The sequence below is a fragment of the Polypterus senegalus genome, chromosome 14, assembly GCF_016835505.1.
Source record: "Polypterus senegalus isolate Bchr_013 chromosome 14, ASM1683550v1, whole genome shotgun sequence".
In the NCBI taxonomy this organism is placed as follows: domain Eukaryota; kingdom Metazoa; phylum Chordata; class Cladistia; order Polypteriformes; family Polypteridae; genus Polypterus; species Polypterus senegalus.
Genome location: NC_053167.1, coordinates 57,717,426 through 57,741,612, shown reverse-complemented (window position 1 = coordinate 57,741,612; position 24,187 = coordinate 57,717,426). Strand labels below are relative to the sequence as shown.

Genomic DNA, 24,187 nt, shown 5'->3' with positions numbered 1-24,187 from the left:
CACTTTGACAGTACTGATGGGTGAAGATGAAATAAATACACAATCAATATTTTTTTTTTTTGTTTTGTGTTTTAATTTTTTAAAGATAACACATTAAAGGTGAAACTTACATGTACTGTACAATAATGTTTGCTGTAACTTCTTTGGATCAACCAATATAAACTTTGTCTTCTTACTTTTCATCAGTTGATTTAATACGAAACTTTTTAAGAAGAAAAAACTGAAATACTATTGTACATTTCCCCAGTAGTATGTAAATACAATGCTGTATAAAAATATAATGAATAATGAATGCAAACATTCTTTTTTTGCTCTTATAAACAGGAAAAATAGACACATATTAAAAAAAAATTCTAGGTACTAAACAGTTAGATACAATAAAGGACTTGGAATGCAGAACTTTAACGCTAAGAGGCATCCTTTCAATTTTTTCTGCTCTAGACAGCACCCCGTTTTATTAACTTTAAAACTTGATTTCCATACCAAGACAGCAAACAAATCTATACACACACTTTTAACTGCCTGCAGATTTATTCCCCCTGCAGTACCTGTTTCCCTTCACAGCATGTCCTGTACCCACCAATACAAATGTACGGAATAAGTGCAGTACAAAAGGTACCAACTTGTAGATAATAGCATGGTAGGTAGGGTTAATTCTGGGTATCTCCAGTACTGGAGTCGTTACTGAATTAGATTATTAAACACTCTTAAATGAATAGGATTTACAGACATGCAGAAAATGAAAATGTCAGAAGTTTTATTTTAGAAATGTTTGAGGTTTACTGTAATTGTACAGTTATGGTTTTGATGAGAAGGTAACAGAAAATGCTCCCTGCCTCTGTAACAGGACAGTGCAGATATTGGAAATTAATAAATAGAATAATTTTAGTTGAAGTATATAGTTTGTTGCGCTTTCCAGAGTGAAATGCTCTACTGTATTGTGGCCACTTGGTCACTGAAATGTGCATCTAAATGTAGATAGATAAATAGATAGATAGATATAATAATTCATCCATTTTTTCCCTTCTGCACAATTTTACTAAGCTAGACAACTAAGACGCTTCTCTTAAAAGAACAGTTTTGGAAGGAAAATTCTTGGCAATTAGTCTCACTTTGCTTACCTCTGCATTAATGTAATAACAGTGTACATCTCTTTCCACTCTGTTTAAAAAGTGCTTAGTGATGATGGTTGTCATGAAACTTCTAATATACGTTAATTGTAACTGGACTGTGAAAATGTATGAATATTTGTACATTGAAACACTAACACGTTCACATCCTTAAAGAAAGTATATAGCCCTTTAGAATAAGTGCCAGAAAACTTGTCTCTAAATGAAGACATCTTTCACCTGAGCACTTTTTATGCAAGTGTCATGTATATGTTTACGCTAAATATTCTTGATCACCATTAATTTACTGCCATTAAAGGAATATTCCATTCAAAATGCACAAACCACAAGCCTTTTGTTACTGTAAGCAAAATATACGGTGTACAGAGGAGTTTGTTAAACTCTTTGAATTTCACATACAAAATAGTAAAAAACTAAGATTTTATGCTGTAGGTCAGTGTTCCATAATAGGATGCTGGTAGCAGCTCCTACAAGGCCAGGTTGTTCAAAAATGTAAGCCCATCAGAGGTTTTGTTGGCTAATTAATAACCAGTACACCACCAGTATGTTTTAAATTCCTTGGTATGGATCGATTTATTCATCTTGATTGTATTCATGGCTTGAGCGGTATCTTTGAAGTATATGAGGCGATATTTTGGGTATTTATATATACAGAGCTAAATCTGATGTGCTTCATGCTTTAAATGTGATATTTTTATACCATCAAAGCAGAAATGTATAATTGCAAAATAAATTCCTTTATTATTTTGAATACCTCTGCTTTCTGTCAGTTGTTAAACTGGAAAATAATTCAGGATTTCAGGTGCCTTTGTAAAACCTAAATGTTGTCCTGTTTGTAGTGAACTCCGTTGTTCTCAGTTTCTCAGGCTCGAGATTAAGTGACCAACATGAAGTGATCTGCTGTGTGTGAGTGTGTCTTAAAGTGAGTCCTATGATGACCTAATATCCTTTTTATTGTTGTTTGCTACCACAATAGACTCACACTTCTCACTTCCCTGGACTTGGAAGAGCTACACAAGTTTTCCCTCGTATGAAAATGTTGCTGGGATCAACGTTGCCACATTTATGTATGGTAGAATGCCCATGGCAGGGCGGGTGGTCTCTTAGCCTTGAAACGCCTAGGGTTTTAATTTCTGCAACTGGGGTTTTTGTTGACTACTTCTTCCTGGCCATTTGAGCACTTTGGTTTGTTTTTTTTTATACCAGTACTAGACAATTTTTTTTTTTAATTTAATGTTGATTTTAATAGCTTTAATATATTTCACTACACTTTGTTATTTTATACAAATTAGATTTATGTGTTTTAATATTAAATGTATACAGTTTTACAATTGATGTAATGCACTTCCACAAGTATTTAATGTGTGAAAGCTCTAAAAAGTTATACAGGTGTAATTACTGGTGCCACTGAGCAGAACTGGCAATCAGTTAGGGAGTCAACATTTTTACTTTATTAAGTCCATTTTCATAATACTGTATTAAAGACTGATTGGAAATTTTAGTATTGTACTTTTGTTTTCTTTGCTGCTGCATAAAGTTGATGTCATGTTCTCATGATATGGTTACTTAAATGCCACTCTATCTTGTTGTTTAAGAAAGCTTTATTTGTTGAGCATGCATTTATGTAAACCGTGTAGCTGAAGCACTTTGCTGTTCAACAGCTTAATTCTGCCATAAACTACGTTTCTGGATATGCAAAGTAAAATGTACCTTTAGCACCACAGTGTGTTTTCCTTTTGTGTTCCATAGCCTGCTTCAAAAGAAATCCACAATGACAGGGTGCGAGTAATCCTTTGCATCCAGTTGACAAGCACAACATCAGTATATCCTGACTCAAAAAGGCTCTGATTGACCAAAAAAAAAAAAAAATTGACGCTGGCCATTTTTCTTTTTAAATGAACATTGGTTACAGATTGCACTAAGTACATATTGAAAGGGGAAATCTGCACAGTAAAGGAAAACACCGGCTACATTGTCACTTGGGGTATGCATAAACTCATGTGTGTTTACCTTGCTTATCCATTTAGCTTTGAATGTGCGAAACACTTGAGGCTCACGCTGAAAATGACGGAAATCTAAGTGACCAGACTATAAAACACAGTCTTCCATCCTCGCGCATTTCTTAAGGTAAGAAAGTTCCTTGAAATTTTGAGTGACCTCTTCACTTACTATCCCCATGGCTGTTTTTATTCTCGCTGAACTTTTGTTCTTTGTTTTTTAAGGGTATTTATTGTGTAATGGAGATTCTGACGGTATTGTTGTGATTCTTCTGACACCTTCATTATCCCGAGTTGTAACAACTCTAATCAGCTGTACGCTTTAACCTGTTTGGGAGTTACAGGCGGTTCAGAGTTAACATGACATTGCCGATGAGGAGTCCAAACATTTATGGTTATTGTTCAATGTTTATATACTTTTTAATTGTATTTTTAGAAAAGGTTATAATGAACAAAACAAATTTGCTTTTAGTAACAAGAAATTGGTTTGATTGTGTTACAGATAGTAATAAATTCTGAGTTTTTTTACATGAAAGTACTGTACATTTCTACAGGGGTTTAATGTTTTACCATATTTAGAAAAAAGTATCATTTCTCTTTATTTTCTTTTCACATCAATAGCTAGTACTTTTTTGGCATTGTAAGAAGAACAACACATTGAACATATTGTAAAATGAAAGGCTGCACAGAACACATTCTGGAGAAGGCACCTGTTTTTGCACAGACTATACATATGTAAAGAATTACACCAAAAAAGTATAGAAGCAGCAGAAAAAAAACTTTGTCATATCAAAAATACTGTTTGAAAATCAGTATATTTATACATCATACATCTATATGATTTCTAATGGCACTTGACACTTTAAAAATTAGAAAGACACGTCTTAATACAAAAGAAACACTGTATAGATTGTGGAAAGTGCTAGAAAACTGCGAGCTTAATGAGCCTTGGGAGTAAATATTCATTTGGTTTTTCAACACACCCGGTGGTGCACACATAATTGAATCGGAGAAATAAAATCTCTTTGAAATATTCACAATATTGAATACCTGATCAGTTATTTACATATGTTGGAAGCTATATTTTCACTCCGTTATCCTCCATACATATATATGAGAGAGGTGTTAATTCATGAATTAAGAAACTAAAAGTTCTGAAAATGCAAGAAGTGCATACAATTCTCCCAAGACTTTAAGCTAAAATTATAAATGAGGTGATGTGTTGTGTGGTTTAAGAGGTCCTTTTCATGAAACAGCAAATCAAAAACACAGTCGCTCCAATTAATTATGGATGTTGTCACATTGCGGTAACAGATCAAACATCTTCATTGAGGCCGCTGATGTCTGGGGCTTCTTTCATTTAGTAGCCGCTGCTCTGAAATTATTTCCCCAATCAAACCAATTATAAAATACAAAAATTGTCTCTTGGCTGTGTTTGCTCACTTTGCAAGTGAGCACTAACGCACATGGTGGCAAGTCAAAGTAATCGAACAACCGTACTTGTGTCTGTGTAAAATCAAATCATCACACTTAACTGGAGCTAATGATTAAAATGCCTTCAAAATAAAATAAACATAGTCAAAGGAAAAAAGCAATGCATTTTCAAGTTACATAACCTGACACTCTCTCTTTTTTTTCTACTATATATTTTACATATGGTTCATAAAAAGTAATCCTAATACTTCATAAAAATTAACCACATAAAATGAAAGATTTTCAAATCCAACACACACTCACTCACACACACACGCACACAACAAACATAGCAAGAACATAACTTTTTTTATACAGCTAATTAAATCTCAGTTTAAAAATAATTATTTTCTTACATAAAGTTATACTTTTAAATCTTCACATATGTCAGGGTCTAAAACTTTGACTATCTCAAATTGCCTACTGTAAGTCATAATGTTAACAATAAACAAACAGCTATGATAAGAAAGAAGACTGTCTGAAATGTAGTGTTGGAAAGATAACATTGTACATAGAACGTAGAAAGAGGTGTGAGTTTTAAATTCCAAATTCAATTTGACTTTGAACTTTTAAATACTCTTTAATTAAGACCAACATAGATTCCCAACCCTGCGATATTGGAAATGCGCCGAGTACAACATACTACTAAATCTCATGGCATCAAAGAAACTCCATACTTCAGGCAGCAGTTGGGCAGACTTCTCAGTACAACTTGAAGTGTCTTTCTTTCCCTGTCTGATTTTCTCAGTAAGTGTGGTGAAATCATTTATGCTGATTGTAGGTTTTGGTAGAGCAGAATGACTTAAATAAAGAACGGCACTGATATTTTAGTGCTTGCTCGTGGTCATCAAATGTGTAATCTTCAGGAGTGAAAAAGATGATATCTTTCTAGTGAGAGCAAATCAAAATAATTAGGACCAGCTTTCTGATTAATAAATGGGCCTGGATTCCAAATATGAATGTAAGTAATTCTGTCCCTCATTTAAGCTGTAAGCACACAAGTTCTAAAGAGGCTTTAAACAATTGTGAAATCTTTCAGGGGAACAAAATTAGCATGGAAAGGTCAATAAAGTCATTTTGGAAGCTGTGGGATGTTACTAGACTACAGTTCATGTTATAATGTTCACATGGGGACGGTCCTTCCAAATTCTCTTACATTTTGCATGAAGTCATAAAAAAAACCCTTCACGCGCATCAAAGAATCTGCTGATCTTGTTCATTTCAGTTAGTTTCAGTGTGTCTGGAAAAGCTTAGCATCCACAGTAAGACCCTCATTCCATGAGTCAAGCATGACAGTTTTAGTGTTGCAGGTTGCAGATAATCTAATGTACTAAAACGCAGATAATTTGGCATTCTGCTCTGTATCAGAAGATTCCTAAAGGTTTCAGAACATTTATCGGATCACACCAAGGTTGTACAGCAAGACCATAGTCCAGAAAACTGCAGCCCATTTGCACCAGAATAGTTGAAGACCAATTTATTAGCATTTAGCCTAATGAATATCCTGCCATTAAGCATCATTAAGATGTGGTGGAAGGACCAGAAGTGAACAGTATATGCTTGGACTCCCACATGTCTTTAATTTTAGAGGAGATAATTCAGCTCATTTGGCTTGCAAAGTTTTTGCAGGTCATCTAGACAAGTTGTTACTAAGTTAGAGCTGTTCCACAAAGTGGCTTTGGCCAAAAAGTTTTTTCCAACGGCCAGCAATTTGTGAGAGATAAATCGATTAGAAGATCATAATCATAATTACTGCTGCTAACGACAGTTACTTTTTTATCACTGTCTCTTGGTTTTTTTAGGGGTTGAAAAGCAGAAGGGATAAACAGCGAAACAACACTTCAGATTACTTTTCTCTGTCTATCTGACAAATCCAGTCTCAGAGCCTGCTGATCTCCCGATGGTTTTAAAAGACTGTTAAAATGAGTAAACAGATTGTAGGTGTTAATTATGTAGAAGTATATTATATGTATGTAAAGGAAATGCTGTCATTTTCTGCAGTTGAAGTATCAGTAATCTTTAAATCCGCAATGGGAATGAAAAGTTGTTACTCCACTGGTAATGAAAATATGAGGATATACTGTTAGGCAAGGCATTAATAAATAAATGGCTGCTTGCAAACCTTTTCTCAAGAGTATAAGCAGTGCATGTGTCGTAAATCAGCAGTCAAAACAGGATTGGGAGTAAAAGGCATCACAGGGACAAAATGGAATGTGTTGCTGGAATTAACAATATCTGAAACACTGAGCACATGTTCTGGAAAAGGTAGGCAAACTAAAGTGAAATATCATTTTTATATTATGAAAATGTAAGTATATAATCAGTATACATTAATTATGTTTGAGGATGATGAGAATGGGCCGCAATTTGAAAAGATTTGGAGACACACTGCAATACGATTAGTGGAAATCTGTGGATGTGTTTCATGCAGAAATACCATCAATGAATTGTGGACCTGTTTGGATCTCACTATTGCTGATTATTGGTTAAAACATTGTTCAGCGTTTTTTTGAAAAGTAATTTTTCAGGAAAATGAAGTGACTTGGTGAGTTGAAGGTGGATATTGAGTTGGCAGTCTTGTGGTTTGAAGTCCAGTGCTCGGCCTCTAGACACTGCAGTGCTTGCCTCTTACTGATCAAATACATCAGGCACCAGAGTCAAAATGGAGTAGTAACAAAAAAGGGGAACCTGAAAATCCTTCTCTCTACTCTTTGCAGAAACAATTTTCAAAATGCCTAACTTTAGTGAAGAGAATATGCATTTTTGGAGTGTTCTGTTCAGCGCAATTGCATACAAAATCACTTTTCTCCCTCCGAAAAATTTGAACCAGGTAACCTGACTTCCACATCACTGCGGATATGAGAGGAAACCACAAGCAAATACGGGGAGACTGTGCAGACTTCACATGGATAACGACTGGGCAAGGAATTTGAACTTGGGCTGCTGGATCTTTGAGCTACATGCACTATCCACTTCAAAAAAAAAAAATAACAAGGAAATCTTCACACAGATAATCCTGTAAATCAACAACAAGCTCAAGTCAGATGAAGAGCATCATGGCTTTAAAAAATACATCATCTAATCGAACTATTTAAACAACTTATACAGATACTGGCTATTCAAATGAGCAAGATGGGCTGAATAGTCTCCTCTTGTGTGTAAAATGTGCATGTTGCAGGTAGACTTGGGAAATATCCATTCCTGTGAGTAAAGCTCACACCTCTTTACTATATTTTACAAGGTCATTTCACCACCTCACAGGAGTTAAGAATACAGCCTGATTAGCAGATTAGTTGGAATGAAAACGACTACAGCTTTCATGGTCTCTTAGGCTATGTCCACACTACTATATTTTCATATAAAAATTACTTTTAAAGAAAAAAAAAAGGATTTCTGTCCGCTCTAGCATTTTCACATTGTTTACAAAAGTATCCCAGTCCACACTAAAACAATGGGAAAGGCATAAGCCGTCGGTGTTCTCCTAATCCTTGAATGAGTAGTAATGCCGCCAGCCACAGGACTTATCACAAAACTGTAGTGGCCAGTAAATTATTTGCCTTTTGCACATGCATGCAGCATTCAAACTGTACAAAATGCAATTTAGATGAAGCCCAATGAAACAAGTGCCATAAAAAGAAACTCCTAAGGGCAAACAATTGGAATGAGACGTAATAAGAACGGTCTGATCAGGGAAAGGCTACGCAGGAAGCATAAGGAAGAGTGCAATTTGAGTCTGTTTTGTCAAACGTCTTAAGTTTTCACTCCTCCACATTGCAAGGCCAAGTCTGAAGTTCTAGAGGGTGCCTTTGAAACTCTCCATGTTTGGGGGTTAAAAACACTGGGGTAGTGTGGATGAAAGACAAACCAGTGACTCATGTCTGTAGGTAGTGGTGTGGATGTAGCCTTAGAATCAAGTCTGAGTTCATCTCCCCAACGGTCTGTCCTACTGTGCAGATTCTTTGAGGTTAGACGGAGTCCTTTCACTTCTAACGTGGGCAGGCAGAAGGTAAGATCAGACTAGCCTGAAGATAATATTGTAGCTCCACTGAAAATGTTACTTATCTGAGGTTGTTGTTTCTAAAAATTGTTTTGGAAAGCAAGCAGCAGTTTAATTGCTTCATAAACCAGAAGAGTGAATGACAGAGTCATTTTTAGTAAGCACTGAAATCCAGGTATATATTTAATTTAAATATACACTAAGAGGTGTGATTTCTGTAATGAAATCGGATTAGAAAGTCATGCTTAGCATAACTGTTATTGTGATACACAGGAAAACAAGCCTCTGGATGTGGCAAAATCTCTGCTTTTTATTTACTTGTTTATTTGTTTTTAACATACAAATAGTGATAAGTGAGTATAATTAGCTGTTATCTTGGTTTGTATTTTTTGCAAGATAACAGAAATAGTTCTGTGCTGAGGCCTATGACGTAATATTTGTTTCCCCCACTTGCGCTTTAGAAGCTTATCTCATAGATGTAATGTTGAAATGTCATTCAAAGTATGGGAAAAGCCAAAAAAATGGCTATTTGGAACCGTTGACGCTCCAGATTAGATTCTGCACGAGTGAAACTTCACTTCCAGTTTTATTTACTACTGACATACAGATTCTAAAATATTTACATCAGCAATGTGTGTATTAGGCAGCTAGAGTTGAAGGACTATGTCACAGTTCCCACTTTTATACCTAAACTGTCATGGGGACTTGCAGTAAACGGAGTTAGACGTCGAGAGGTAACAAGCCCTCTTAATGTTTGTTTGTTTTTTTCCTGCTCAAATGTAAAACCCTTAAGAAAAAGATACCTCCATAAAGGAAAGTGCTTTTTTCAAAACCCTGTTGTCATTGTATAATTTTCATTGACAATTTTTCACTCCTTCACAATTTTTTGTTACATAGCGTCAAAAAGAAAACACAAAATCTTGAACAACAGGAGTAATACAGAGCTGCTTTGAGGGGATGGAATCGATTCTGATGGCAGCGTTTGAGAAAACCAAAACAAAAAAACCTTTTGGGAAAGGTCCTCCCCTCAGAACACACTTAAGCAGTCTTTTAGGAGGAAAGAAAAGAAAAGTATGCATTATTTATTATTTAGTCTTTACTGTACCTCCATATTATGGATGAACTCTGCAGCGGAGTAGAGATAAAGCCTTATAAAAGCTTCTTAACATAAAGAGATATGTGTCTTCCTCTGTATTTAAGGAAGCTTTGTGCGCTTTATTAAGGCTCCTCAAACGGTCTTTCTGGTGTTTCTGGTGTCTATTGAAATGCCTGGTGGAAACGTGGCAATGTTGTCGTGCTAAGGCTTGTGGTGAAAACGGGGGGCAGAGGGTGAAGCGGACCGAGGCTTAGGCCACTACCAGCTCCTTGAGACTCCTGAGGTTGTGGTTGCAAAGAGGTAAGAGGTGGCTGAGGATCTCCTTGGGATGGGTAACCCATTACCAAACCACTAGTGGACATTGGCGGGTTATATGGAGGGAGGTTCAACGGCAAAAAGCTAAGAAGGTGAGAGAAATCCATGTTAGCAGCACAGAAAGGTTCTGTAATGATTGTTGGGCTTTTGGATTGAATGTGATCTCCTGGAAGATCGTCTAAGGACTGATGGTGCTCCAGCCCAACCTTTGGTGGTGAGGGATGGGACTCGGGGGATGAAATGGGAAGGCCACTCTGTAAATCCATGAGGAAGCTTTCCATTTCCACTTTAAGGGGTTTCTCCGGCAGATATGAGGTAGATCCAAGTTGATACTTGGGTGGAAGGTGCTGCTGCGGAGGTGGGGAGTGGTGATGACTAGGAGGAGACTCCATAGGGCAGCCCATTCCCATGGAAGCCAATGAACTGGGTACTAAAGTATGAGACATCCCAGAATTGGACATGGTTGGCAAGTGCGGGTTGTACATACCCACAGAAAAGGTATTGGAAAAGGATTTTCCCATCATTGAGTCCTTCGAAGATGCCATGCACATCATGGGAGTGAGTTCCTCCTTTACCGAAACAGAGGAACCACAATTCAGAATTCCTAGCATATCCTGTGGCTCTGTCTTGATTTTGAGTAACTCCTGTGAGTGGCTCTTCTTCACGTGGCGTGTCAAGTGGTCTTTCCGACCGAAGCGCTGAGCACAGTACTGGCAGAGAAAGTCTTTGCGACCTGTGTGAACCACCATGTGACGGCGAACATCTTTCCGGGTATAGAAGTGGCGATCGCAGTGATCACAGGGGTGCTTTTTCTCTTTTACGCTGCCTGAAGACTTCCCAGAGTGGCTCTTCAAGTGCTCCAGAAGGACAGGAGTGCTCTCATAACTCTGCATGCAAACCTTACAGGTGAGGTCCCCACTGGTGGCCGCATGCATGGCGATATGCCGCTTGTATCCCATCTTGGTATTGTAATTCTTTCCGCACTCTTCACATTTGAAGGCCTCCTTATTTGGATCGTGAGTCTGCAGATGGTTTTTTAGATGGTCCTTACGGTGGAACATTTTTTCACAGAATGTACACTGGTGTGTTTTCTGTGGAGAATGTGTGGCCATATGCCTGCAATGATGAATCAAAGCGTTACTGACGTTAAACTGGCTTTTGACACATTTCTTAAGCAATTCAGAGCCATTCTTACAAAAAAAGGGCAAAGAAAAAACCAATCTAATTGATCGGACATGATCATGCATTAGCCAAAAAACCTGAGACACGGCATGTTAGGTCAACAGAAAGCTTTTCAATCCTCAATCAATTTAAACCTTGAATCCAATCAAAATCAATGATTTGTCAATGTCTCTCTCTGTATTGTTACTGTATTCTCAAGACTGATATGCACTTTTCTTTTCAAAGTAGTTTAAAGCAGTGTTTTTCAACTTTTCCATTAATTTAGATCTCACCTGATTAGTCGAGTAAGCCTGAGGCATAATTTGCACAAAGACGCTTTTTGCTTGGCATGGACAAACATGATATCCTTACAGAAAAAAAGAAAAGAAATGTTCGATGTGCACGAGTGCAGGGGTCTTCATGTTCAGTCCTGGAGGGCCATAGTAACTGCAGGATTTTTTTCCCAGTACGATTGTTTAATTAGAAAAGAAGTAGTCATTGCTCAAGCTGCATTTTAATTTTATTTTATTGACTTCATTGTTACGAGTCTCATCCCTTTATTTGTCTTTTTAGTTTTAATAGCTACATTCTCTGCTTTTTAAAATTTCTTCTCAATCGGTTAAGAATGAGAAGCAAATTAGAACATAGCCACCATCTAAATCGGTCCCGTCACAAAGTATCCCATCCATCTTCCTATCCGCTCATGCAGAACAGGTTCATGGGCCAGCTGGAGCCTATCCCAGCAATCAAATATTTGGGAAAAAATCTCCAAAGGGGAAAAAAAAAAAAAAGGAAAGGACTGGGAATTACTAAGACCCCAGTCCACAACTAATTTAACTGGCATCCTCAGAGAGACAAGGTCCACTATTAAAAAAATTGGATTTGACATAGCAAAACAAAGGTGCTTGCAAGTCCATCAATCCATCCATTTTCTACCACTTATCTCTGTCTAGATCGGAGGGGCAGCAGTTTAAGCAAAGATGCCCCGACATCCCTTTTCCCTGCCACCTCCTTTGAGGTGTGCCCAAGCCAGTCTCTCCAGTGTGCCCTGGGGCTGTACCAAGGTCTTCTCCCAATTGGACATACCGAATCATCTCCTCTCTGGTTGGGTCCAGGTCTTAAATCAGTTGACCAAACCATCTCAAATGGCTCATTTCAATGTTCTACTTCGAGCTCCTCAACGTATCTGTAAAGCTGAGCCCAGACACCCTGCAAAGGAAGCTAATTCCTGCCGCTTGCATCCATATAATAAAAGTAAGATTTTAATTTTGGTCACCACCCAAAGATCGTAGCCGCAGGTGAGGGTATGAAATTAGATCACGCGGTGCACTGAGAACTTTGCCTTTCTGCTCAGCTCTCTCAGTATAATGCCCAGTTAACTGCTGACGCCACTCAGTTCATCTGTCCATTCTTCCCTGGCTCCTAAACAAGATCCCAACATCCTTAAACGTCTCCACTAAAGGTGTAGCACCTTGAAGAAACCCACCGTTTCGAGCTGACAGCCATGACCTCAGACTTGGAGGTGCTTCTCGTCATCCTGACTGCATCACTGTTGGCTACAAACTGCCTTGGTGCACACTAGAGGTCAACACTCGGTCTTACGACCCGTACAATAAACTAACTTCATAAATTATCAGCAAGGTTTGGCTTCTAGCTAAGTGACTGAGTTACAACAAAAACCTGTAGGCATTGTGGCTCTCCAGGACTGAACTTCAGGAAAGTGGAAGGAGTTTCTAAATTAGGAGTCCAAGCTCTAGCAACGTCTGTCTCAATTGTTGGCCTTCATTTGCAAAGGAAACAATCTCTGAATTTGTCATGTAAAAAAGGATCGAATTTAATGTGGTCATGTTTTCCCCAAATAATCCTTTATTATTATTTATTATATTTTGGCTATTTTGCTATTAGCGTGATGGAAAGCACATCTCTGCGTACTGTTTCCAGGCCTGGAGGGATCACACGTGGTCTCACAGTGGCAGCGCACACACATTCGTTTATTCCATTTTGTGTTTGGCTTCGTCCAAGCCAGCCTCAGTTTGTCTCTGTGTCAAGCATGCCTAGGCTGTTTAGGAGCTGCAGGACGACTGCTATGTCCGCTGATGTCGGCAGGCCCAATTCACTGAGTGGCAACATTTAGAAAGAACCCCAGAGGACTTACAGTCCACAAGGAAAATCGGGTGGACTGGAACTACAGCTAGTTTCTAATCCACAAATAATAACCCCTTTTTTTTAATGAGCACTAAGCCATAATTCTGAAAAGTGGCACGGGAAAGAGGAAGGAGATGTTAGCAGAGTCCCAAACTGTAGCCCTTTAACTTGCAGGTCATGTGTTGAAAAACCCTGCTTTAAATGACTTCCAAAGAGAATTTCAGAGTGGCTTCTTTCACTGCTCACATATTTACCTGAAAAGTTTATATTTAGACACAAAGGCCTTGGAGCAATCGGGCTGAGAGCAGTGGTAGGGCTTCTGTCCGGTGTGACTATACACATGCACTCTGAGCTTATCTTGTGTGCTGAAAAGCAAGCCACACACCTCACACTCACTCGGCTCTTGGGTCAGGGCTGCTCTGTCTTCTGGAAGAGGCTTGACCCCAAAACTCTTCCTGGCACCTTGCGCTTCTTCTTGTGTTACCGTGGAAATTTGAGCTTGATTACTGATGGCATCTGCTGCCATGGCAGCCTTAAAAGGCTGGTGCCATTAAAACCTGCACGCTCAAGACTCTTCTTCCAGGCAGTCTTTAAGATGTGTTCAGCTAGGGCAGTGCCAACTGACCTGAAGAAGAACAACTTACTGGAGGTGAGATGATGTCTGTTTAAAGATGTCCACAGTCAGCTGGAGAAAAAAAATAATTAGACATGTTACGTCAAGGCGTAAGAAATCAACACTGTGCTACGTTTGAATGTGTGATAACTGGTGAAGCTTATGCAGAGAAGTGAAATGGGCACATCTCATGAAGGAGACTGATGGACTACTATTAAACATTCATTCTATTAGCAAGCCTTCATTCCTAAATTATGTTAACACCTCTCAGGCAGAGAAATATTACAAATTAATATTACTTCAAAAACAATGCCTTGTATAATCAGGTCTGTAAGTATTTGGACAATGACACAATTTTCATAATTTGGGCTCTGTATGCCACAACACAATGGATTTGAAAGAAAGCGGTCGTTATGTGACTGAGGTCTACACTTTGAGCTTTAATTTAAAAGGGGTTACCAAAAATATTGTGTTGGTTTGGACATGTGCAGAGGAGAGATGCTGGGTATATTGGGAGAAGGATGCTAAGGATAGAGCTGCCAGGGAAGAGGAAAAGAGGAAGACCTAAGAGAAGGTTTATGGATGTGGTGAGAGAGGACATGCAGATGATGGTGTAACAGAACAAGGTACAGGGGACAGAAAGATATGGAAGAAGATGATCCGCTGTGGCAACCCCTAATGGGAGCAGCCGAAAGAAGAAGAAGACCAAAAATATCGTATGAGCCATTGAGGCTGGTAGCCATTTTTATAAAGTATTTGAACAATTGACTGACAAGCTATTCCATAGCCAGGTGTGAGCAAGCCCCTCATTATTTCATTAGAAGGTCTGGAATTGATTCCAAGTGTGGGATTTGCATTTAGAAGCGGTCACTCTGAACTCGCAATATGAGGTCCATGCAAGTATAAAGAGGTCATCATCAGAAAGAGAAAACAAAACAAACCTTTAGAGAAGATACCAGAAACACCAGGAGTGGTCAAATCAACCATTTAGTGTATTTAAAAAAAAAAGTAACACACTGGGGAGCTCAGCAACACCAGAAGGTCTGCAATCCCACTGAAGACAACTGTGCTGGATGACTGCAGAATTGTGTCCTGGGTGAAGAAGAACCCCTTCGCAAAATTTAGCCAAACCAAGACCACTCTCTGGAAGAAAGACCTGTCATTGCCAAAGCCTACAATCAAGAGAAGACTTCATGAAAGTAAAGACCGAGCGTTTACCACAAGGTGTAACCCACTGATAAACCTCAAGTATTGGAAAGAGAGATTCAGTTTTGTCAGAAAACATTTTTTTAAAAGCCTGTCCAGTTCTGGAACAATTTTCTTTGGACAAATGAATGTTAAGATCAATATATACTAGAGTGTCGGAAACAGAAGAGAAGAAACGGCTTGTGATCCAATGACTACCACGTCATCTGTGAAACATGGTGGTGGCAAACGGAAGTCCGTCATTGGTGTCTACTGATTACTGTAGAACTCCTGGCGGACGTCTACAGGGCTGTACTATGTTCAGATTAAGCTACATGATGCAAAACCGGTAGGACGACCCTTCATAATACAGAGGAGGGACAATGAGCCCAAAACCTACAGTGAAAGCAAACCAAGTGCGTTTCAATGCCAAGAAATGGAGTATTCTCCAATAGCCAATCAATTGACCTCAACCCAAATGGACGTACATTTCACTTGCTGAAGACAACACTGACGCCAGTAAGTCCAATGAACAAGCAGCGACTGAAGACGGCTGCAGAAAAGGCCTGGACGAGTAGCACAATAGCGGAAACCCAGCACTTGGAGGTGGCCGTGGGTTCCAGACTTCACACAGTCATCGACTGTAAAGGATTTTCAATCAAATACTGAAAATGATTATTACATCATTTAGTTAGTTCATTAGTTAGTTTTATCCAAATACATTTGAGCCCCTGAAAACTGGAGGACCAGGACCAGGCACAAAAAGGTCGGACTTTTCTTAACAATTCATACAATATTGAATTCAAGCTGAAAGTGTACTTGTCTCGATTGCTTTGTTTCAAGTCCATTGTGGTGGCGCACAGAGACAAAGTTGTGAAGATGGTGTTACTGTCTAAACACACTGGACCTGACTGGATGGGCTTTGTTTCAAAAACAGACTAAATAAAATAACTCCATCTTGAAGACAGATTGACAGGAGACGCCAGAAAGAAAGAAAGAAAGAAAGAAAGAAATGGAATGCTGGGATCAAAGCAGCTTCAGTGTGAGAGACACAAAGGTGCGAAAGCGTTAGCACGTAGAGCACAAAATAAAAACGACGAGCATGATATTAAAGGGCAGTGCTTACAAAGACAACTGGCTTCTATGCGAGTCCACTGAAATATCAGAAATGTTTTGTCTGTCGCCGTTGATGTGCTATCATTTTGTAAGTATCTTTGCCCCAAGTTATGCCACAGGAAGCTTATTTCTCTCCCACTACTTCAAAAATGTGGATGCCATCCTTATAATAATATCTTAAAACCCAGTTGAGTGTTTCCACGAGGTGCTCTCCACTGAAGGACATTTGATCAGGTGACATATCTTGTGTCCCCAATTGGCTTTTGTATTTTCGCGCAGGTGTCATGGTGACGCAGCGAGTACTCTTTCTGCCACACAAGTTAGGTTCTTGGTTGGCATGTCCTCCCGTTTGTTCATGTTGATAGGCGGTTCTATGGTGGACTGAAACAAGTCTTTGCTTGAGTGTCTCCTGTGGTTGACTGTCATTCTGTCACCGGCTTTAAGGGAGAAAATGGAGGAAATCTCGTCTGAGCGTCCTTAAGAAGACAAATATTGCATGGTGGGGTGTTTATGTTAACGTGACCTGCGTAGGGAGTGTGTGTGGTAGCATAAAACGGCCGTGTTTCACCCTGATCAGATGCTGCGAGTGCTTCAGCTGCCAAACGCAAGCAACACAGAGCGAGATCTGCAGTGAGCGCTAAAGTGGCACAGACAGTGGATGAGCGTTTGTAGGCTGCACGGAAATCGGTGACGTGCAGGGTGGCACTGGGCTCAGTCTGCTTAATAAGCTTTAAACCCTAGAAAAATAAATATAAATAAAATATGAAACCACAACTCGGAAAAGTGAGGACAGTATTAAAAATGCAAATTAAAACGGACGCAATGATTCCAACATCCACTTTGACACACAATTCATCACAAACGGTTTAAAGACGGAATATGTAATGCTTAGTCTGGTCGGCTTCATTTTTTTAGTTAATACAAATCTATTCTTGACATTGAGAGTCTTAAAAAAAGTTGTGATGAGGCCAATAATGAGATAAAAATAAAGAAAATAATGAAGTGTGAAGAGAAAGAGGATGTTCGACATCCTGCTTTGGTATAAAAGCTGCATCTAGGAAAGGCCTAGTCTTTTAGGGGCAAAGGTGGGCAGAGGATCAAAATAAATAAATGACCAAGTATAATATTTGTGTCTCATTTGTTTAACTGGTTTCTCTTTATCTACTTTTAGGACTTGAGTGGAAATCTGATGAGGTTTTAGGTCAGGGGTCCTCAATCACAGTCCTCGAGGGCCGCAGTGGCGGCAGGTTTTTGTTCTAACCTTGTTGTTTAATTCGAAAGCAATTCTTGCCAATAATTTAATTTCATGACTTGTTGGTGCTTTAACTCTGCCATGTCAGGTCATTCTCGTATCCTTCCTCTTTCTAAGGATACCATTCAAATGATCCATCCATCCATCCATTTTCTAACCCGCTGAATCCGAATACAGGGTCATGGGGTCTGCCGGAGCCAATCCCAGCCAACACAGGGCACAAGGCAGGAACCAATCCAGGGCAGGGTGCCAACCCACCGCAGGACACACAAACACACCCACACACCAGGGCCAATTTAGAATCGCCAATCCACCGAACCTGCATGTCTTTGGATTGTGGGAGGAAACCCACGCAGACACGGGGAGAACATGCAAACGCCATCGAAATGATTTGAAGTCTAGTTCTCAGTCCTTCACTTTTTTCTCTTCACTTTCCTTCCAAGTATTTAATTAAATCCAACAGTGCATGTCAAATACACACACAGGTGTAAATGGTAACAAGCTAAATGGAGGGATGCTGCTCTCTTTTGTCATCTGCATGTTAGTGCTGATTAGTAGCCGTTAAAAACCCACAATACAGCCGTTTAAGATTAAAATAAGCAATAAGGGTCCAAACTCTTAACGAGCGAGACAACTGAAGTGAAGCAGGAGTGTTACGTGAGCAATAAGAGCTTCTTATTAAGCAACTGGGTTGGAGCAAAAACCTGCAGCCACTGCGGCCCTCCAGGACCGTAACTGAGGACCCCTGTTTTAGGTCATATTTATGCAGAAATCTAGAAAGGGTTCACAAACTTTCAAGCACCATCCATTTCAGTGACAAATATGTTCTGAGATTTTTTCAGGTCAGGAGACAGAAGGTTTGGGGTCCTGTTTTATTCTGGTAAGGTGAAGTAGTAATCATGAACTAGAAAAGTTTACAATAAACTGATTATTTGTGTTAGGATTGCTTTTGTTCATGTTCTGGTTATTCTGTCACTCTGTGCAGAACGACCTTTCCCATCACATGGAGCTAAGACTCCCTGCTGGGCACAGCATTACAATGTGTTGCCAGCCAACATGTATAAGAGACAAACAATACTAGAAAGAAAGATGGCAGAGTTTACACATAATAGCATAAGCGAGGCTCAAGGAAGGCAAGATTGTGAAAGTGGCAGAGTGACCACGTGGAGTCGTACCTTCTCCAAAGGGGGTCCCAGTGTTCTTAGAAGAAATCCTCTGCTCACCCGGTCCCAACGATGTGAGTTGGGGGTGACCACGAAATGTTACTGCACATCTTCTCCATCCTACACAAGAAAAGAAAGAAAGAAAGAAACGCACAAGTTGACTGCAGTAGCTCAGCCCGTCCCTCTTTCTGTTCAATTCCATAGGCTTGGTTTTAGACAGCAACAGTCAGATACATCTAGCGAACACCGTCACAATAAGCAAGTGGCAGTGAAATGCTCTTCTGCTTTACTTCCTTAAATGTTCGTGGCACTCTTGTGCGGTGCGTTTCGTTCCAAACATGTTCATGCATTGTACAGAAGAACCGTTTTGTGTTCCCAAAATGCTAATAAACTGTAACTCAAATTCTACTAAACTTAATCCCACAACCCCAACTAGGCTACTATTTCTTGTAATAGAATAAAGGCAATGCACAGTGATGTGAAAAAGTATTTGCCCCTTCATAATTTCGTTTAATATTGCAGGTTTTTAAATTTGTTGCTAAAGGACGTCTCGCTTTTACTAAAGAGCTTCCTTTATTTTTATTTTTTTTTTGCTCCCAGATGTTGCATCACTGCTGGCGGTACTTTTTGTTATATTACTTATTCTTTTTTTTTTTTTTGAGCAAATTTTGCTATGGAAATAATAAAATAATAGTTTGGGTTTAAACAATTCCACTGGAGCAGTGAATGAGCGAAGCCTGGGTGGGATGTCCGAGTACTGCCGACCACGCTCAAACACACACACTCGCTCACCCAGTCAATCAACGTGGCTACAACAAAGGAATTCATGCCACCCCTGCCAGGGATGCACTGCCATACCCACACGTAAAATATAACGGATTAACTCGACAACTTTTATTCAATCAGTGTCTCAAAAGTAAAGTACAGCGCAGAATCTTCATAAATAAATAATCCGTAAAATTCAGTGCCATGGTGGAGGTTAAAAGCAACAAATAATCTAACAGAAAAATTGAGGTTAAAATCACTGCCATGTTTGTTAAAACCAATACAAGCTTTGGTGCTTCTTTCTAAAACCAACATCTGCTCTGCTCACACTTTCCAGACACGTCCTCTGACCATCAGAAACGGCTCGTGTTCCCACCACCATTCCATGACCGTTGACTGGGGAACTCCACAAGCCCTGCTCCTTTCTCCCACCGCTATCTCTTGACTTTCATCGGGAGACCACATGGAGTGGTCAGTCTTTCCTGCTGAGTGCCACTGTCCACACCCCAGGACCACTCGCCCACACTACCCACCCGATGCCTCGGCACACTGTTTTATAATTAAAAAAACAAACAAACACTCACGCACTGCAACGGACCCCAAATGCATTTTACCACACTGCTTACCGCTTGCCTACCTTCTGTCAAACGGTACAAGACCAGCAGTACTTGCACCATTCAGGGATGGCATCTAATGACAGGCTGGTAGGTTATTAACGTGCCATTGTTAAAAACAAGTAACGTAAGAAGAACTGCAACTTAAAACATACACAGTAAATATGCATGCCTGTACGGTGTGTCACATGTAGTGGGTGGGCATATACTGTATATGCATATTGTATATAACTGTACATATACATGTGCCCTGCGGTGGGCTGGCACCCTGCCCGGGGTTTGTTTCCTGCCTTGCGCCCTGTGTTGGCTCGGATTTGCTCCAGCAGACCCCCGTGACCCTGTAGTTAGGATATAGCGGGTTGGATGATGGATGGACACTTGTGTACAGACCACTCCAGTGAGTTACAAAGGCCTCGACAGTAAAAGTAAAAGAAATCTCATCCATGGTTCTCTGCAAAGATCTCGTGATGTCTCAAGTAAGATGGCACTTGGCTTGTGTGCTCCGTCCCCCACAACTGACTTATTTAATCTGTTCCTCCCCTCTAAAGTTACCTTCTGCTGGTATTTTGTTTTATTCAATATATGTTATAACCATAGTGATCACAGAATGGTAAACGTGGAGCGCACACTGGGTGACATGTTACAGAAAAGAAGCAGCGGCTGAAGCGGTACTGGAGCCGTCGGGGATTGTGACTTCATCTTACGAGATTTTACGCCTTTGTTTCAGGTCACTTGAACTCCTAAGGACAGAACAGCAGGAACCACACAGCCGTTCTGTTTTTATGAACACTCACAGATGACATTAAAAGGTAGGCAGAAGTGGTCTTTGATAACTTTTATATAAACGAGATGGGAATTTACAGACCATCTCTGAACTTACTGCCTTGTTCTTTGGTATAAAATGAGCCATGTGGCTAAAATCAAGGCAGGGCTCAGCTGATTGTCACGCCAAACGAAAAATGTTAATTTCCTGAATGACCAGGAAAACAAAATGCTAATCTGGGCATCTCGAAATCTGCCTGGCTGTAGTGCCAACCTGTACCAGCCGTCCAAGTCCTGAGTTCATTAATGCAGCTCTAAAGAACCCGGGCAATGCTGGGCATAAGCGAACATTAGGGAGGTGAAAGAAACTCCATTAGGGTAAAATAACAGCATTGCTTCTGCTTTTCAGTTCAACTAAACCATCAATCCGAACTCCCATTCTTGCTAAATTATACAAATTGCTTAACATTTGAGAAATGCCTCGCAGAACCCATTTAACCTTTGATGAAAACTTGAAAAAATAATTGTGGATTATAAACTCCAGTGGTTTTGTTTTTACAGACCTGTGTAATGTTTCATTGATTTCGTTCTGTGCACACTCGCTTTCGGTGAACTGTAATTAGAAAGTAACATTATGCACACAACTGCTTTACAAGTTATAGAATATTTGTATATCTATATATATACAATTCACACAGAACATATTGTAATACAGGAACTAATCACTTTGTTTGTGGACGCCATTTTTATGTCGTCTTTATGAATTGTAATTTGTGTGAGAGTTACTTTACTGATACTCAAAAGAAGTTAACACAAACACGCCGATCTATCCCATAGATGTGTGCCCCGCGTCGCCCTCCTCTCTGGACTCCAGTGCTCAGCCGTCCACCTCCAGGCGCGTTCTGACGGAGAAGTTTTATTTATTCGTCCACGTGACTGTCGCGGAAACTGCCACATTATAACTTTTTTTTAATTGACAGTACTTGATTGTAGAAGACATGAAGAAAACAGCTTTGTGTCTTTCTACTTTTTAACTGCGCCGAGCTATAAATAATGTGAAGATGACACCGCCTTCAGTGGCGAGGGGTCGTGAGAACAAACTGGATGCTCGGAGGCACGGAATGTCGGACTGCCCTGCCAGGTTGAGAGCTTCGCAGTTTCGGGCAGCGTCCTCTCTTCTCGCACTTTTTGTGGCACTTTGAGTGCCCCGTTGGCTCCTGGGAGAGTGGAAATCTTTGTGAATGAGTGTGATCGGCGCCATCGAAGCAAAACTCTCTTTGTAAATTGTGCTTCACGACTACTTACTGTCCGTGAAGGTGAGTCCAGGTCACTAAAACCCCGCAACATTCAAGGTTGCTTTTGTGATGAATTCTTTTAAGAAGATGGAGGGTTTATATCTAAGAAGTTGTACCGACCTCTTCATGTTAAGTTTTGGATTAGGGAATTGTTTGGACCTTCTGCCCGTTAAGCACGGAAGGGCAACGTCCATATTTCTCAGAATAATTTTTCTCTTAAATCACAGGCACGTAGTGCAAGGCTGTCAGGCAGAAATTTGCAGGGTTGCATAGAAAATGTAATTTCTATACCACAGCAGTCATGTAGAGCCAAATACATTTAACCTGCTGTTAGTGCTACTTATCTGTTGTGTTATAGCGCCTTTAAAATGTACTTTACCCGAAAGCACTCCAGTACTGCTCAATGTATCTTTACTTCTTACATGTTAATGTTTTACTGTTTAATAATTTATAGACTACATTTTACTTTTTTTCCCTTGCACTCAGTGAGCGAAGCCACTGGGTAATCAGCCAGTTTTATATAAAAATGTTAATGAGTCTGTGGTGAGCTGGGTCCTGCATTGCGCCCTGTGTTGGTTTGGATTGGCTCCAGCAGACCCTCGTGACCCTGAAGTTAGGATATAGCGGGTTAGATAAGGAATGGATGGATGTTAATGAGTTTATTATCAAAAAGCAAAGTTGCCACAGGCAGGCCTTACTTCATCATGTCTTCTGTTGGTTAATATTATTACACACCACTTCATTGTATGATGCTTGTTGACAATATATCATTTGTGTTATTTTAATGGATACCTCTTATTACGTTGTACATTTATTTCAATAATGGAGTTACAGCAGGAGTACAGGCTGATCCTGCTATGGTAAGAGCTGCCGTTAAGCCATTTTTCTCGCAACCCAACCTTTCCCTTCTTAGTGTCTTCGAGACCAACTCTATGAGAATTGTCAGATCGTGGTAGGGAAGGTCCTTTTGGACAACAGTCAGCATAGCCTTTTAGGACCTCCCTCGAAAATCGACGTAGCAGCATTTGGTGGGGGGTACGTCTGCCTTCGAGAATCCCCGCCACTCTTCATAGCAGAGTAATATCGATTGCTTAATCGACCCATGGTGCACTTCATAAACAATACACAACCAATTCCTATCACATACAATGGAGACTCGCGACCTTATGCAACTCAACGCTGGCAACGTGCGACCCACCAATAATTTAAGAAACTCCGAGTCAGACGTTAGAAACATTGAACAATTCCACCGCAGGAATCTTCAAGCCTCAAGTGACTCTTTTTCAATCGTTACAAAACTTTATAATTCAATAGTTGGGGGAGAAAAGAAAAGCAAAGAATATGTGGACACTTCAAAAAAAATGAAATGTGTGAAAAGCACGCGGGGAGGAAAAGCCAACATATTGAATCAGCAAGAGTACAGAACACCATGTCAACTCTCACCTGGCCTTACACGGCACGTAATTTGTTGGGTGCACACTGTGGTCAGGATGACAGTGGCCCAGTCCAGCTGTTCACGAACCATCAAACAGATGTTATCACAGGCGGACATGACGTTAGACCCTTTGTCACTCGGCTACCCCCTAGCTAGCTTTACAGTATGTGGTCCGCAGTTTTCAGTCTCGGATACTGGAGAGGCCTTGGAAAAACAGAATATTCTAAAGCCTTGCAGGGAGTTTGCTTTTCTCATACTACGATAAAAGACACGTCTAAGGTATCATTATGACACGGTGCCAGGGAGAGCAGCCACGTTTGGTTCCATTAGATGCAGGTTCAGAATCATACAATTGTCATTGTATAGCAAAGCTGAGAGTGACCAAATGGCAGTCCTCATTGTCATCTCGCTTAGTAAATGAGAAAGTAGGAAGCCCCATGAAGAGGAGAAAGAGGGAGAGATGCTGTAGCAGGCCCGCCACTGCCTCGCCTTTAGTAATAGTTCAGTGAATCCAGTGAACAGGATGTCAAGTCATGGTTTGGTGACCACATTGACACACAATGACAGCAAAGGAAGGGAAGAAGCTGTTGTGTGCAGATCCCGGAATGAGGAGGGGGCCAGAGGAGGACAGGTCAAGTGTTATCTGTCACCTTCCACACATTAACTGACAATG

General features: G+C 40.1%; 1 protein-coding gene across 4 annotated transcripts in view; it reads right to left on the bottom strand.

The window, feature by feature from the left end:
* Window positions 1–3,071: 3,071 nt before the first annotated feature.
* The window catches only part of plagl2 (pleiomorphic adenoma gene-like 2), a 124,639-nt gene continuing 103,523 nt past the window's right edge, over window positions 3,072–24,187 (bottom strand). For 2 of the 4 annotated variants that reach the window (XM_039735433.1, XM_039735434.1), the window contains exons 2-4: window positions 18,656–18,763; window positions 13,569–13,999; window positions 3,072–11,124 (exon numbers count right to left, since the gene is read on the bottom strand). In XM_039735433.1, the coding sequence (XP_039591367.1) occupies window positions 9,855–11,124; window positions 13,569–13,840 (1,542 nt within the window). In that variant the 5' untranslated portion in view covers window positions 13,841–13,999; window positions 18,656–18,763 and the 3' untranslated portion in view covers window positions 3,072–9,854. Of the gene's footprint in view, window positions 11,125–13,568; window positions 14,000–18,655; window positions 18,764–24,187 lie in introns of those variants that run through there. The other 2 variants (XM_039735435.1, XM_039735436.1) reach the window with 2 other exon arrangements.